At 51.4% G+C, this 16993-nt stretch overlaps 1 protein-coding gene and 1 pseudogene across 1 annotated transcript in view; both read right to left on the reverse strand.

Annotated features, from left to right (window-relative positions):
- LOC119955446 (collagen alpha-1(V) chain-like) overlaps positions 1-16993 on the reverse strand; it is a 111198-nt gene that overhangs the window by 27185 nt on the left and 67020 nt on the right. Inside the window, 8 exon segments of the mRNA XM_038781628.1 lie at positions 869-981; positions 5869-6127; positions 8602-8655; positions 13645-13680; positions 15201-15254; positions 16134-16241; positions 16691-16744; positions 16833-16886. Of these exon segments, the coding sequence (XP_038637556.1) occupies positions 869-981; positions 5869-6127; positions 8602-8655; positions 13645-13680; positions 15201-15254; positions 16134-16241; positions 16691-16744; positions 16833-16886 (732 nt within the window).
- LOC119955965 lies at positions 15918-16036 on the reverse strand (annotated as a pseudogene).

Below are 16993 nucleotides of genomic sequence, written 5' to 3' on the forward strand. Positions count from 1 at the left end.
GGGAGGGGAGTTGAGGGATTGTGGAGGAGGGAGTTGAGGGATGTGGGGGAAGGGGAGTTGAGGGATTGTGGAGGAGGGGAGTTGAGGGATGGTGGAGGAGGGAGTTGAGGGATTATGGGGGAGGGGTGTTGAGGGATTGTTGTTGGAGGGTGTGGTTATGTGCCTGCAGATAATATGACATGTACTCAGCAGTGTGACCTCCCAGCAGCAGGTGGCGTGAGATATCAGTCAGGTGACATCCAGCTACCAACAGAAGGTGGTAAGGTGTAAATGAGGACAGTCACACATAAGGATAGTTCCAGGAGAGCCTAATGTAACTCTATGATAACTTGGTCAGTATCTGATTGTTACCTTACTACGTGTACATTAATAAACCCTAGTTCTGGCTAAGTCGGCAGCAGTTCTGTCGAGTCATTGCTCGACAAGATCATGGAACACAGAGGGGGATTGGAGGGATTGTGGGAGGGGCTTGTGTTAACAATCTACCAGAAAGTTTCTGAATGGTTGGAGCTGTGCTGGGAATTTTCTGAAGCCTCTGGTGATTGGCCACCCACCATATGTATGGTGGGTGGTTGGTGGAATCTCTGTCCACACTGACTCCGGAGGAATCACTGCCCTCGTCTTTCGTGGAGGACACCTGGGGTTAATTTGTGAAGTTGTCACTCTAGTGTGAAGCCTCTGTTGCAGAATATCTGAATCAGACCAATTCTAATTGCTCCTGATTTTAATGGGATTGAAATTCAGGATAGTTCAACATCAGCAGCAACCAATCAAAATTACCCTGGAGAAATCTGCTTTGTAAAATTCCTGTGAAATGAATACGCAGCACCTTGAGTTGTGAGCTGAGAAGAAACAGAGAAAGACTTACTCCTTCTGATTTCTTGTCTGGGAAGATGCAAGTTTCTCCTCCAGAGGTGAAGTTACAGAAAACTTTGAACGAGTCCCTGGAGCAGCCTTGGTTTGGATCAATCCAGTAGTCACCTGTCAGGAAGATAAATGACAATTGAGCAGGTGGAAGGATACTGTGAAAGGGGAAGTCAATACTTCAATCTGTACACTAACCCCAGGACAGGCCTGTTACTGTCTAATGGGGCTATTGAACCAACCTGATATATACAGAGCTCCTTCTGCTGCTCTCTCGTCCAAATCTTTCCATTACCGTTATACATTATTGATATCACTTTGATCAGAGCTCCCAAAAGGCCTCTCTCCCTCTAATCTCACTCCTAATCTGCCATTTCACCCAGTCTCCGTCCTTATCACAGTGTTTCATACTCCCAACACCGCGACTGTAATACTGTCAGTCTCCATATACCCTCAATGTCCCCCTTTCCCACTGTCTATAGGACATGAAAATCCAATCTTGACTAACTTGTCCAATCACCTCATCATGGACTGGATTGTCCGTGTCAGCGGCTGAGTATCAGCTGGAACGGGGAATTCTCGGGCGTTTTACGATACCAAAATCGGTGTTGAGCACCCACCAATTCTGGGACCAGTGAGGGGGTAGCAGCAACGCTGTGTGAAACTCCCGGCTCCCGCGGTGAAAACAGCCAGAGAATGGCCGTGTCCCTGGTCGGGCACGAGCACGGTGACGGCCTGCAGCAGGTGCGCCATACAACATGGCGCCGGCCGTGCATGGGCTAGATCCGCCATCCGCGACCCCACAGGACACCCCCTGGCCACCCCCCATCAGTTCCACCCCAACCTTCGCGGAAACACCCCACGGCTCCCGGCAGAGTGCGGTGGCGCTGGACACAGTCCGTAGCCACCACGCTGGGTTCCTGACCGCTCAGACCGCACGTCAACCGCGCGGCCGGTAACACAGAGCATCGCAGGAGGGCCTGCTGATGACACGCCAACGCCGCTGCAACGGTGTTAATCACGCGACTTGATGACGCCATTTCAGAGGCGGCGGTGACTCGAAAGCCATCATCAAACCAGTGCCGTCCCCAATTTGGGCATCGGAATAGATTCTCCACCCAATCACCAATTACAATATCGGCCTCGAGCAACGGAGAATCATGCGCATGTCTTTCTCTTCTATTCTCTCCAACTGAGTTTTATGCTGTGATCCTTCATTGAACTTTCACAAGGTTCCTGAGGCAGCATCCTCCAAACCCACAACCATTATCATCTAGAAGGACAAGAGCAGCAGATACCTGGGAACCCCCCCCACCTGGAGGTTCCCCTCCCAGTCACTCACCACCCTGACTGGGAAATATATCGGCCGTTCCTTCACTGTCGCTGGGGCAACATCCTGGAACTCCCTCCCTAACAGCACTGTGGGTGTACCTACACCTCAGGGACTGCAGCAGATCAACAAGGCAGCTCATCACCACCTTCTGAAGGGGGATTTAGGGATGGGCAATGATTGCTGGTCGAGCCGGCGACACCCTCTATCCTGTGGATGTATAAGAATAAAGTCTTCTCAGAATAAGGGATTGTGGGCCTTCTGCGGTGTACTAATGAATTTGGCCCTCCGGCCCTCAGTTCTCTCAATAACACATTTATCATCCTTTCCAAGGCTACTCTTGTTGTCATAACAACATTCAGGAAAATAGGCAGAAACAAATTAATTGCTTCACACAATGTATAATATTCTGACAGATAATCCTATTTGCAATCTATGGTCGTGTTAGTCCTCAGGGTCCAATGGACGAGTTAATATTCCAAACTCACACCATAAAGTTGATGGGTCGTCAGAGTGCCATTCGGAGAGAGATGGAGGGAAGATCGATGTCGCTAACGCCAAGACAATATAACGGTAGCTGCGACAGCTCGGGTTACAATGCCACCGGACCACTGACTTCCAGAAATGGAGAAGTGATCCAGTGGATTACTGGAAGGAGGAGAACTGTTCAACTTGCTCCATGATTCAATTTGATCAAGGATGAATCACATTTTAAGAACTTTAATTTTAACATTTCACCCCCGTGTATGGTTGCCCTGATTGTGGGGCGTTAGTTGCAATGCGATAGATCTGAAGAACTCTTCGCAGTCACGTGTAAGTTAACTAGTTTTTACTGACTCCTATAAATATTTACAAATATACAATAACAGGTATAAGTTTGGGGCTGTTCCAATGCTTGGGGTCTTCATACAGCTCAGTCCAAAACCAGAGTGACCCCTAAATGTCAGTCATGTGATCTCGAACGTCACTGTGTGGGTGGTACTGTACTCAGTCCCACGTTAACCCTATATGTTCTGGACCCTTACACTACACCCTTCACCAGAAGAAATAAATAGGGTGGTATTCTCCCCTCCCGATAAAAATTGGGACCCGCACCCCACACCTAATTCACCCCCACCCGGGGGGCTAGGAGCGGGGCCCCCGTCTTTCCCGGCCGCGACCTCATCGCGCCGGAAATGATGCGCAAAACGGCGCATTTGTGAGTTCATCCGCGCATGCGCGGGTTGCCGGTTCCAACCCGCGCATGCGCGGATGACTTCATCGCGCAGACGGCACAAACCCGCGCATGCGCGGTGGCCATCTGTCTCCTCAGCCGCCCGGCAAGACGTGGCGGCTTGATCTTGCTGGGCGGCGGAGGGGAAAGAGTGCGTCCGTTTTGGACGCTGGCCCGACGATCAGTGGGCACCGATCGCGGGCCTGTCCCCTCCCGAGCACAGTCGTGGTGCTCCCGTGCCAATCGGGCCTCTAGATGCCCCAAACGGGCATCTGCCGCCCTTTTCACGAATGCAGCGACCAGGTGTGGTTGCTGCCGTGGTGAAACGGGATTGAAGGGCCGGCCGCTCGGCCCATCGGGCTCAGAGAATCGCCGTTCGCCGTGAAAAACGGCGAGCGGCAATTTTTCCGAGCCGGGGGGGGGGGGGGGGGGGGGAGAGAATTGCTGGGGGGGCCGGGGGGGGGGGGAAAATGTCGGGAGGCCCTCCCACGATACGTGGGGAGCGGAGAATTCCGCCCATAGTTTCTGTCAGTTTTGATCGATCAGCATATGTTGCCCATCCCTAATTGCCCATGCCCTGATGGGCTGACTGGGCCATTTCAGAGGGGCAGTTTCCAATCAACCACATTGACGAAGGACTAGAGTCACATGTAGGTCAGACCGGGTAAGGATGGCAGATTTCCTTCCCTAAAGGGCATTAGTGAACTAGGCGCGTTATTATGACAATTGATGCTCAGTGTTCTGGGACGAGTTTTATATTCTAGATTTTGACAAGGTCCCTTATGGCAGACTGGTACAAAAGGTGAAATCGCACAGGATCAGAGGTGAGGTGGCAAGATGGATACAGAACTGGCTCGGTCATAGAAGGCAGAGAGTAGCAATGGAAGGGTGCTTTTCTGATTGGAGGGCTGTGACTAGTGGTGTTCCGCAGGGATCAGTGCCGGGGCCGTTGCTGTTTGTAGAATATATATAAATGATTTTGAGGAAAATGAAACAGGTCTGCTTAGTAAGTTTGTGGCTGACACAAAGGTTGGTGGAATTGTGGATAGCGATGAGGACCGTCAGAAGATACAGCAGGATTTAGATCGTTTGGAGACTTGGGCGGAGAGATGGCAGATGGAGTTTAATCTGGACACATACGAGGTGATGCATTTTGGAAGGTCTAATGCAGGTTGGGAATATACAGTGAATGGCAGAACCCTTCAGAATATTGACAGACAGAGGGATCTAGATGTACAGGTCCACAGGTCACTGAAAGGGGCAACACAGGTAGAGAAGGTAGTCAAGAAGGCATACGGCATGCTTGCCTTCATTGGCCGGGGCATTGAGTATAAGATTTGGCAAGTCATGTTGCAGCTGTATAGAACCTTAGTTAGGCCACACTTGGAGTATAGTGTTCAATTCTGGTCGCCACACTACCAGAAGGATGTGGAGGATTTAGAGAGGGTGCAGAAGAGATTTACCAGGATGTTGCCTGGTATGGAGGGCATTAGCTATGAGGAGAGGTTGGATAAACTTGGTTTGTTCTCACTGGAACAAAAGAGGTTGAGGGGCGACCTGATAGAGGTCTACAAAATTGTGAAGGGCATAGACAGAATGCAGAGTCAGAGGCTTTTTCCCAGGGTAGAGAGGTCAATTACTAGGTGCATAGGTTTAAGGTGCGAGGGGCAACGTTTAGAGATGTGCGAGTTAAGTTTTTTTACACATAGGGTAGTCGGTGCCTGGAACTCGCTGCCGGAGGAGGTGGTGGAAGCCGGGACGATAGTGACATTTAAGGGGCACCTTGACAAATACATGAATAGGATGGGAATAGAGGGATACGGACCCAGGAAGTGTAGATGGTTTTATGTTAGATGGGCAGCATGGTCGGCACAGGCTTGGAGGGCCGAAGGGCCTGTTCCTGTGCTGGGCTTTTCTTTGTCCTTTATTTTATTGATTTAATTAAAATTCCACCAGTGCCTTGATGGGATTTGAACCTACTTTCCTGAAGCATTAGCCTGGCCCTCTAGATTAGCCTGGGCCTTTAGATTAGCCTGGGCCTTTAGATTAGCCTGGGCCTTTAGATTAGCCTGGGCCTTTAGATTAGCCTGGCCCTCTAGATTAGCCTGGGCCTTTAGATTAGCCTGGCCCTCTAGATTAGCCTGGGCCTTTAGATTAGCCTGGGCCTTTAGATTAGCCTGGGCCTTTAGATTAGCCTGGGCCTTTAGATTAGCCTGGGCCTTTAGATTAGCCTGGCCCTCTAGATTAGCCTGGGCCTTTAGATTACTAGTCCAGTGACATTACTGAAATTACACTGAGAAAAAAAGATCAAATCCTTTAACTTTCTGCAACACCTCAATTGGCTTATCCCTTAGTATCCGTGGCTGAAGGCACTACAAGCCTTGTCTGAACAGCTTCCTTGGGGTGACGTTGACCTGTAGGAGAATTAGGTGGACATTAATTTGTCACATTGTGACCTTACCATCTGGGAAGTCAGGGTGACAGAGATGGAGGTCCTTGCAGGTACGTGCCGGATTGTTCTGTGTACCCATTGGGTGCTTCATCTGTTCAATCTCCAGTTTCAGTGAGTTCAGAGAACCAAAGATCTCTTCCATTCCGTCTGCGTAGTCCAGATAATTATCAGGAATCCCTTCTTCTAGCAGTTGGCTGGCATCGATGGAACGTTTAGCTCTCGATGATGCGTGCATTGGGAAGGGCTGAATTACCTCACCTGTGGGGCCCTTCAATGAAAAGAAAAGAGAATTTGAATTGATCTAAAGTAGAAATCATCTCCATTGAGTGATTCACATGTCCATTGGGCTAAATGGGAACATTCAACAGTGTCAACTGCATTTTGGATAATAACTGTCCATTGGATGGACACAATGGAACAGTCCTCACATCTGAGTTAGGGCAGATTGGGAGAAAACATTGAGGGCCACAGTGGAGGGGATACTGTGACCCAGGGTACAGAGGGGACACTGTGACCCACACTGTACAGAGGGGACACTGTGACCCAGGGACAGAGGGGATACTGTGACCCAGGGTACAGAGGGGATACTGTGACCCAGGGTACAGAGGGGATACTGTGACCCAGGGTACAGAGGGGATACTGTGACCCACACTGTACAGAGGGGATACTGTGACCCAGGGTACAGAGGGGATACTGTGACCCAGGGTACAGAGGGGATACTGTGACCCAGGGTACAGAGGGGATACTGTGACCCAGGGTACAGAGGGGATACTGTGACCCAGGGTACAGAGGGGACACTGTGACCCACACTGTACAGAGGGGACACTGTGACCCAGGGTACAGAGGGGATACTGTGACCCAGGGTACAGAGGGGACACTGTGACCCAGGGTACAGAGGGGACACTGTGACCCAGGGTACAGAGGGGATACTGTGACCCAGGGTACAGAGGGGATACTGTGACCCAGGGTACAGAGGGGATACTGTGACCCAGGGTACAGAGGGCATACTGTGACCCAGGGTACAGAGGGGATACTGTGACCCAGGGTACAGAGGGGATACTGTGACCCAGGGTACAGAGGGGATACTGTGACCCAGGGTACAGAGGGGACACTGTGACCCACACTGTACAGAGGGGATACTGTGACCCAGGGTACAGAGGGGACACTGTGACCCAGGGTACAGAGGGGATACTGTGACCCAGGGTACAGAGGGGATACTGTGACCCAGGGTACAGAGGGGATACTGTGACCCAGGGTACAGAGGGGATACTGTGACCCACACTGTACAGAGGGGACACTGTGACCCAGGGTACAGAGGGGATACTGTGACCCAGGGTACAGAGGGGATACTGTGACCCAGGGTACAGAGGGGATACTGTGACCCAGGGTACAGAGGGTATACTGTGACCCAGGGTACAGAGGGGACACTGTGACCCAGGGTACAGAGGGGATACTGTGACCCAGGGTACAGAGGGGATACTGTGACCCACACTGTACAGAGGGGATACTGTGACCCAGGGTACAGAGGGGATACTGTGACCCACACTGTACAGAGGGGATACTGTGACCCAGGGTACAGAGGGGATACTGTGACCCAGGGTACAGAGGGGACACTGTGACCCATGGTACAGAGGGGACACTGTGACCCAGGGTACAGAGGGGATACTGTGACCCACACTGTACAGAGGGGATACTGTGACCCAGGGTACAGAGGGGATACTGTGACCCAGGGTACAGAGGGGACACTGTGACCCAGGGTACAGAGGGGACACTGTGACCCAGGGTACAGAGGGGATACTGTGACCCAGGGTACAGAGGGGACACTGTGACCCAGGGTACAGAGGGGACACTGTGACCCAGGGTACAGAGGGGACACTGTGACCCAGGGTACAGAGGGGATACTGTGACCCAGGGTACAGAGGGGACACTGTGACCCAGGGTACAGAGGGGACACTGTGACCCAGGGTACAGAAGGGATACTGTGACCCAGGGTACAGAGGGGATACTGTGACCCAGGGTACAGAGGGGATACTGTGACCCAGGGTACAGAGGGGACACTGTGACCCAGGGTACAGAGGGGACACTGTGACCCAGGGTACAGAGGGGACACTGTGACCCAGGGTACAGAGGGGACATTGTGACCCAGGGTACAGAGGGGACACTGTGACCCAGGGTACAGAGGGGATACTGTGATCCAGGGTACAGAGGGGATACTGTGACCCAGGGTACAGAGGGGATACTGTGACCCAGGGTACAGAGGGGATACTGTGACCCAGGGTACAGAGGGGATACTGTGACCCAGGGTACAGAGGGGACACTGTGACCCAGGGTACAGAGGGGATACTGTGACCCAGGGTACCGAGGGGCAATTTGTTTTTTAAACTTACAGTATCCAATTATTTTTTTCCAATTAAGGGGCAATTTAGCATGACCAGTCCACCTACCCTGCACATCTTTGGGTTGTGGGGGTGCAACCCATGCAAACATGGGGAGAATGTGCAAATCCACACGGACAGTGACCCGGGGCTGGGATCGAACCGGGGTCCTCAGCGCCGTAGGCAGTAGTGCTAACCACTGTGACACCGTGTCACCCCAGTCTTACATATTAATTGTACAGTATAGTCATGTGAATAACCCAGTGGGCTATTAAGTTGCTATTGGACCATTGCTTAACTCCAAATAGTCCTAACATCAAATTACTGATCGTGAATGCATTTTTCAATTAAAAACAAGTGTACTCACAGGTACACCCGGCGGTCCTTGTATTCCTGTTTCACCTTTGGGACCAGTCAGGCCCTGTGCAGAAATAAAGAAAAATCCGTTAGGAGGAACATCGCGAGGTCCCGATACAGCATTGGGTTTTGTTACTGATGTTTCTTTACCAGCAACAATACATTGGTCACTGGGCCACCTTCATTGCTATTGAATCAGGGTTCGGACAAATTGTTTTGCTGTTTCTATAAGCTGCCTGAATAGCAACAGGCCTCGGTGACAAACCTGCTCAGTCAGTTCAGTTGATTATCGGAGCAAGTGTCCAGCCACACTCCATTGTTACACACAGCGCTGTCCGGCCTCTCGAGCCCCCCACCCACCCAGGCCCCTCCATTCACCTGGCTCTGGGCTCATCTGGTTAGTAATCCCATTGATCTACTTTGGCTCGAGATCCCTCGATCCCTCACCCAACAAAAAAACAATCTATATCCATCTCGAAAGCTCCACTTGACCTCAGACTTCAGGGCTATTTTTGGGGGGGTGAGGGGGGGAGCGAGTTCCACATTCCCACTTCCCTTTCTGACATCACCGTTGGCGCTGCTGCCACTAGATTTAAGAAATAGTTTCTGTCGACCCAATCAAACCACGTGCACGAGTCGCCCACGTTGAACGCACCAATTCCTTCCAGCTGTGAGAAACTCACAGTTGCTCCCGGCCCTGATATTATCTTTTCCAAATGAGAATGGGTTTGATTGAAGTGTTTTGGGTTAGGGTTCAAATATAACTCACGGATGAAACTTCACTCTGTGCTGATAAAGAAGGTGCGATCCATTTATTGTAAATTAACACAGATCCAAATCTGGAAAAAGCTTGTTGAATAACATCAACCCTTTAACTCCCTGACATAAAATGCTGTCATTTTGTCTAGCTTTCAACCTTGTCCATTGCCTGCCCAGATCTTACAATTCACCTCACACAGTGAGGAACGTCACATTTCCTGTGTGTTAACAACAGGGAGTGCCCTGAAGCTCTGTCACCCCATAACCATCCACCCATCAACATCACCCCATCACCATCGCCACTTCACCATCGCCCCATCACCATCGCCCCATCACCATCGCCCCATCACCATCGCCATCGCCCCATCGCCCCATCCACCCATCACCATCGCCCCATCACCATCGCCCCTTCACCATTGCCCCATCACCCCATCACCATCGCCCCATCACCATCGCCCCATCACCATCGCCCCATCACCATCGCCCCATCACCATCGCCCATCGCCATCACCATCGCCCCATCACCATCGCCCCATCGCCATCGCCCCATCACCATCGCCCCATCGCCATTGCCCCATCACCATCGCCCCATCGCCACTTCACCATCACCCCATCACCATCGCCCCATCACCATCGCCCCATCACCATCGCCACTTCACCATCGCCCCATCACCATCGCCACTTCACCATCACCCCATCACCATCGCCACTTCACCATCGCCATATCGCCCCATCCACCCATCACCATCGCCCCTTCACGATCGCCCCTTCACCATCGCCCCATCACCATCGCCCCATCACCATCGCCCCATCACCATCGCCCCATCACCATCACCATCGCCCCATCACCATCGCCCCATCGCCCCATCACCATCGCCCCATCACCATCGCCCCATCACCATCGCCCCATCACCATCACCCCATCACCATCGCCCCATCACCATCGCCCCATCACCCCATCACCATCGCCCCATCACCATCGCCCCTTCACCATCGCCCATCACCATCGCCCCATCGCCCCATCACCATCGCCCCTTCACCATCGCCCCATCACCATCGCCCCATCACCATCACCATCGCCCCATCGCCCCATCCACCCATCACCATCGCCCCATCCACCCATCACCATCGCCCCATCACCATCACCATCGCCCCATCACCATCGCCCCATCGCCCCATCACCATCACCATCGCCCCATCACCATCGCCCCATCACCATCGCCCCATCACCATCGCCCCATCGCCCCTTCACCATCGCCCCTTCACCATCGCCCCATCACCATCGCCCCATCACCATCGCCCCATCGCCCCTTCACCCATCGCCCCTTCACCATCGCCCCATCCCATCGCCCCATCGCCCCATCACCATCGCCCCATCACCATCGCCCCATCACCATCGCCCCATCACCATCGCCCCATCGCCCCATCACCATCGCCCCATCACCATCGCCCCATCGCCCCATCACCATCGCCCCATCACCATCGCCCCATCACCATCGCCCCATCACCATCGCCCCATCGCCCCTTCACCATCGCCCCTTCACCATCGCCCATCACCATCGCCCCATCGCCCCATCACCATCGCCCCATCACCATCGCCCCATCACCATCGCCCCATCACCATCGCCCCTTCACCATCGCCCCTTCACCATCGCCCCATCACCATCGCCCCATCCACCCATCACCATCGCCCCATCACCATCACCATCGCCCCATCACCATCGCCCATCACCATCGCCCCATCACCATCGCCCCATCACCATCGCCACTTCACCATCGCCCCATCGCCATCGCCCCATCACCATTGCCCCATCGCCATCGCCCCATCGCCCCATCACCATCGCCCCATCACCATCGCCCCATCACCATCACCCCATCACCATCACCATCGCCCCATCACCATCACCATCGCCCCATCACCATCGCCCCATCACCATCGCCCCATCACCATCGCCCCATCACCATCGCCCCATCACCATCGCCCCATCGCCATCGCCCCATCACCATCGCCCAATCACCATCGCCCCATCACCATCAGGGGCTGGTTTAGCTCACTGGGCTAAATCGCTGGCTTTTAAAGCAGACCAAGCAGGCCAGCAGCACGGTTCGATTCCCGTACCAGCCTCCCCGGACAGGCACCGGAATGTGGCGACTAGGGGCTTTTCACAGTAACTTCATTGAAGCCTACTCGTGACAATAAGCGATTTTCATTTCATTTTCATTTCATCACCCCTTCACCATCGCCCCATCACCATCGCTCCATCACCATCGCCCCATCGCCCCTTCACCATCGCCCCATCACCATCGCCCCATCACCATCGCCCCATCGCCCTTTCACCATCGCCCCATCACCATCGCCCCATCACCATCGCCCCATCACCATCGCCCCATCACCATCGCCCCTTCACCATCGCCCCATCACCATCGCCCCATCACCATCGCCCCATCACCATCGCCCCATCACCATCGCCCCATCACCATCGCCCCATCACCATCACCCCATCACCATTGCCCCATCACCATCGCCCATCACCATCGTCCCATCACCATCGCCCCATCACCATCGCCCCTTCACCATCACCATCGCCCCTTCACCATCGCCCCTTCACCATCGCCCCATCACCATCGCCCCATCACCATCGCCCCTTCACCATCGCCCCATCACCATCGCCCCATCACCGTTGCCCCTTCACCATCACCATCGCCCCATCAGGCCAGTGAGTTTAACTTCGGTAATAGGGAAGATGCTGGAATCTATCATCAAGGAAGAAATTGCGAGGCATCTGGATAGAAATTGTCCCATTGGACAGACGCAGCATGGGTTCGTAAAGGGCAGGTCATGCCTAACTAATTTAGTGGAATTTTTTGAGGACATTACCAGTGCAGTAGATAACGGGGAGCCGATGGATGTGGTATATCTGGATTTCCAGAAAGCCTTTGACAAGGTGCCACACAAAAGGTTGCTGCATAAGATAAAGATGCATGGCATTAAGGGTAAAGTAGTAGCATGGATAGAGGATTGGTTAATTAATAGAAAGCAAAGAGTTGTGATAAATGGGTGTTTCTCTGGTTGGTAGCTAGTGGTGTCCCTCAGGGATCCGTGTTGGGCCCACAATTGTTCACAATTTACATTGATGACTTGGAGTTGGGGACCAAGGGCAATGTGTCCAAGTTTGCAGATGACACTAAGATGAGTGGTAAAGCGAAAAGTGCAGAGGATACTGGAAGTCTGCAGAGGGATTTGGATAGGTTAAGTGAATGGGCTCGGGTCTGGCAGATGGAATACAATGTTGACAAATGTGAGGTTATCCATTTTGGTAGGAATAACAGCAAACGGGATTATTATTTAAATGATAAAATATTAAAGCATGCCGCTGTTCAGAGAGACTTGGGTGTGCTAGTGCATGAGTCACAGAAGGTTGGTTTACAAGTGCAACAGGTGATTAAGAAGGCAAATGGAATGTTGTCCTTCATTGCTAGAGGGATGGAGTTTAAGACTAGGGAGGTTATGTTGCAATTGTATAAGGTGTTAGTGCGGCCACACCTGGAGTATTGTGTTCAGTTTTGGTCTCCTTACTTGAGAAAGGACGTACTGGCGCTGGAGGGTGTGCAGAGGAGATTCACTAGGTTAATCCCAGAGTTGAAGGGGTTGGATTATGAGGAGAGGTTGAGTAGACTGGGACTGTACTCGTTGGAATTTAGAAGGATGAGGGGGGATCTTATAGAAACATTTAAAATTATGAAGGGAATAGATAGGATAGATGCGGGCAGGTTGTTTCCACTGGCGGGTGACAGCAGAACTAGGGGGCATAGCCTCAAAATAAGGGGAAGTAGATTTAGGACTGAGTTTAGGAGGAACTTCTTCACCCAAAGGGTTGTGAATCTATGGAATTCCTTGCCCAGTGAAGCAGTTGAGGCTCCTTCATTACATGTTTTTAAGGTAAAGATAGATAGTTTTTTGAAGAATAAAGGGATTAAGGGTTATGGTGTTCGGGCCGGAAAGTGGAGCTGAGTCCACAAAAGATCAGCCATGATTTAATTGAATGGCGGAGCAGGCTCGAGGGGCCAGATGGCCTACTCCTGCTCCTAGTTCTTATGTTCTTATGTTCTTATCACCATCGCCACTTCACCATCGCCCCATCACCATCGCCCCATCACCATTGCCCCATCACCATCGCCCGATCACCATCGCCCCATCACCATCGCCCCATCACCATCGCCCCTTCACCATCGCCCCATCACCATCGCCCCATCACCATCACCATCTACAAACATTATCTCAGGATGCACTCACCGTGGAGCCTTTAGAACCTTTAGGACCAGGTGGACCCTACAAAAGGAAAGCAGGGGTCAGCGTATTCATTGCTTCATCAATTTGTAACACAACAGAAGGATCCGGGTGACAATTAGCCAGTCTCAGCTGTGGCTGAATGGCCATCTTGCTACTATTGGCCAATTCTAATTCGCCAATGTCCTTCAGGGAAGGAAATCTGCCATCCTTTCCCGGTCTAGCGTACATGTGACTCCAGACCCACAGCAATGTGGCTTTCTCTCAACTGCCCCATCTCTGAAATGGGCCGAGTGAGACACTCAGTTCAATGGGGTAATTAAGGATGGGCCACAAATGCTGGCCCAGTCCAGCGGCGCCCTCATTCTATGAAAATAATAAAAAAAAACAATTCTCTGAGGCACTTGTTTCATTGATAAAATAAGTTCGATTGTTTGGATCTGGGGCTGGTTTAGCACAGAGGGCTAAACGGTTGGCTTGTAATGCAGAACAAGGCCAGCGGCGCGGGTTCAATTCCCGTACCGGCCTCCCCGAACAGGCGCCGGAATGTGGCAACTAGGGGCTTTTCACAGGAACTTCATTGAAGCCTACGTGTGACAATAAGCGATTATTATTATTATTAGATCAACAGAACAATTGATAACATTTCCTGGATTGAATTATTTGACTGATCTTTGGTTTGGGTAAAGTCAAGGCAATTTCCCTTTCTGAAGATTTTGAAGTTCAATCCAGCTGATGAAGTGCTCACATCGCCCCTCCCCGCCATTTGAAGATCTATGGGACAATGGTAGATGGGCCTTGCGGTCATTCCCTATCTGAAGGACACAGTAAGTGCAGGAGAAGAATGAGAGGCTACATTTTACATGCAGAAATATATCACTTTATTTAATTTGAAACTCCCAAACTCACCCAATAGCTGTTCATACAATAAAGCTATGACACCATTGTCCACTTTCTCTTTGTGTAGATATTTGGATATTTCTATGGAATCCCTACAGTGCAGAAGGAGGCCATTCGGCCCATCGAGTCTGCACTGGCCCTTGATAAGGGCACCCTACTTAAACCCACGCCTCCGCCCTTCCCCGTAACCCCATCTAAACTTTTGGACTCGAAGGGGCAGTTGATCATGGCCAATCCACCTAACCTGCACAGCTCTGGACTGTGGGAGGAAACCGGAGCACCCGGAGGAAACCCACGCAGACACGGGGGGAACGTGCAGACTCCGCACAGTCATCCGAGGTTGGAATTGAACATGGGACCCTTGAGCTGTGAGGCAGCAGTGCTAACCACTGTGCCACCCTGTCGTTTGGGGGGAACTGCATGATGAAATGCACTGAAAGGGTCAGCCTCGAGGTCTTTCAAAGTCAACTTTCCAAATGATGTCCTTCTGAACAGAACCTTCGAGACAAAGCTCTCAACATCTCCAAACCTGTCTCAAGGTCAACTTTGGAACAAATTCACTCAACAGCTAGGCAAAGATGTGATAAAGTCAGTAAACTATTTTATCAACACCTGGTGCTCAATGCACGAGTTTTCTGTCATTTGGAGCATTTGATACTTACAGTTAATCCAGGAGGACCAGGAGGACCTATTGGACCGGCTTGACCATGGACACCCTGGAAGAGATTCAGACATGGATTGTAAATGACTGGATACAAGTCTTTATTGGACTGTGGGGTGCTGGGGTTCTGTGACAGGATGAATAATCTGGAGAACGGGTGGTCAATTGCTACAGTCACCATTTCGAGAATTAGAATTCAGTTTTAAAATTCTGGAAATGAGAAATGTGGGATTTGTAAAATTGGCCGTGAAGATGTCAGATTACCGTGGGATGGAGACCTCGTGTCCTTACCCAGTCTGGGCCTATGTAAGGCTTGGGACTCACAGCGATATGCTTGGCTCCTAATTATCCTCTGGCGAACACTCAGTCCTGTCCATTCACTAGCAGCTCAAAAAGGCAGCGCACCGTCACCTTCTCAAAACCACTTGGATGGACAATAAATTCCGGCTTTGCCAGACATTCCCACATCTCAAGAATGGATAAAAATAAATCATACAAAGCTACGCCACGGTATCAAAGGGTCATCGGGACTCGAAACGTTAGCTCATGTCTCTCCCGACAGATCCTGCCAGACCTGCTGAGATTCTCCAGCATTTTCTCACAGGATGATTTATCATTTCCCACGGTAGGATTCGAGCTGGGAACCACGGTGCATTGTCCCAAGGTTTGTGGATTACTAGTTAAGCGATCTATACCACTGGGCCACAGGAGCAAGCCTAGTCTACTGCACCTGCGATTCCCAGGAGGTCTCCCATCCAAGTACTACCCAGACCCGAGCCTGCTTAGCTTCCGAGATCAGACCAGATTGGGTGTTTTCAGGCGAGAATGGATGTATACATTCAAACAGGTACTTTGAAAGCTGCCATCTCTCGAGTGGCATGGGTGGTAATAGTTTATTTGATAGACACAGAACAATTGGTCACTCAATGCTTACCGTATCTCCTTTTGAACCTTCAGTTCCCTGAGGGCCTGGCATACCTCGGTCACCTTTCTCACCCTGTTCCCCTGGAGGGCCAATCAAACCAATCAAACCCGGATGTCCCTGGAACACAAGACACACACTCACCAATCAATACACATCCCAACTCCAGGATTTCTAAATTCACAATGAGAATTAATCTTTGAAAATTCACCCATTGCCCTGGTGCTGGCTGGAATACAATGGTTTCTGGTCTGACACAATTTTTAAATTCTCATCTTTGTTTTCAAATTCCTCCATGACCTTACCCCTCTCTATCGTAACCCCCAATCCTCCATCCCCGATACCCATCGCTCCACCATTGGCAGCATGGACCCCTCTGGAATTCCCGCCCGAAACCTCTCCGTCTCCCTATTTTTCTTGGTCACTTATCCCGATAAATTCTCATGTGGCTTGTTGGAAAGTATTTGATCAAGAGTCTGTGACCCTGGCCTGGGTCACTGAGGTGCATGAGCGAGACCAGCTCATTGTCAATGGAAGCATTGATCTTCTGTCCCATCTGAAACACGTACCTTCTCACCCTTTGTACCAGGGTCACCTTTCAGACCCGGCAATCCAGGAGGACCCTTAAAAAGACAAAGAAATGTCAGTGTAACCAGCAGGCTCAGCACCTCGTGCAAAAACAAACTTTAACTGATTGTTTTCATTACAAACCATTGGGCCTGGGGGGCCGGTTGGACCAGGAGGACCTGGGAATCCTTGTTCTCCCTAAATTTAATCAAAGAGAAGAGTGTGTTAAACAAATAACACATTTCACATCACCAGAAACGAGAAGATGTTAGTGAAACAAAGGGACTGTAAGAACCAGTCACGTT

This window comes from Scyliorhinus canicula, chromosome 21, assembly GCF_902713615.1.
Source record: "Scyliorhinus canicula chromosome 21, sScyCan1.1, whole genome shotgun sequence".
NCBI classification, from domain to species: domain Eukaryota; kingdom Metazoa; phylum Chordata; class Chondrichthyes; order Carcharhiniformes; family Scyliorhinidae; genus Scyliorhinus; species Scyliorhinus canicula.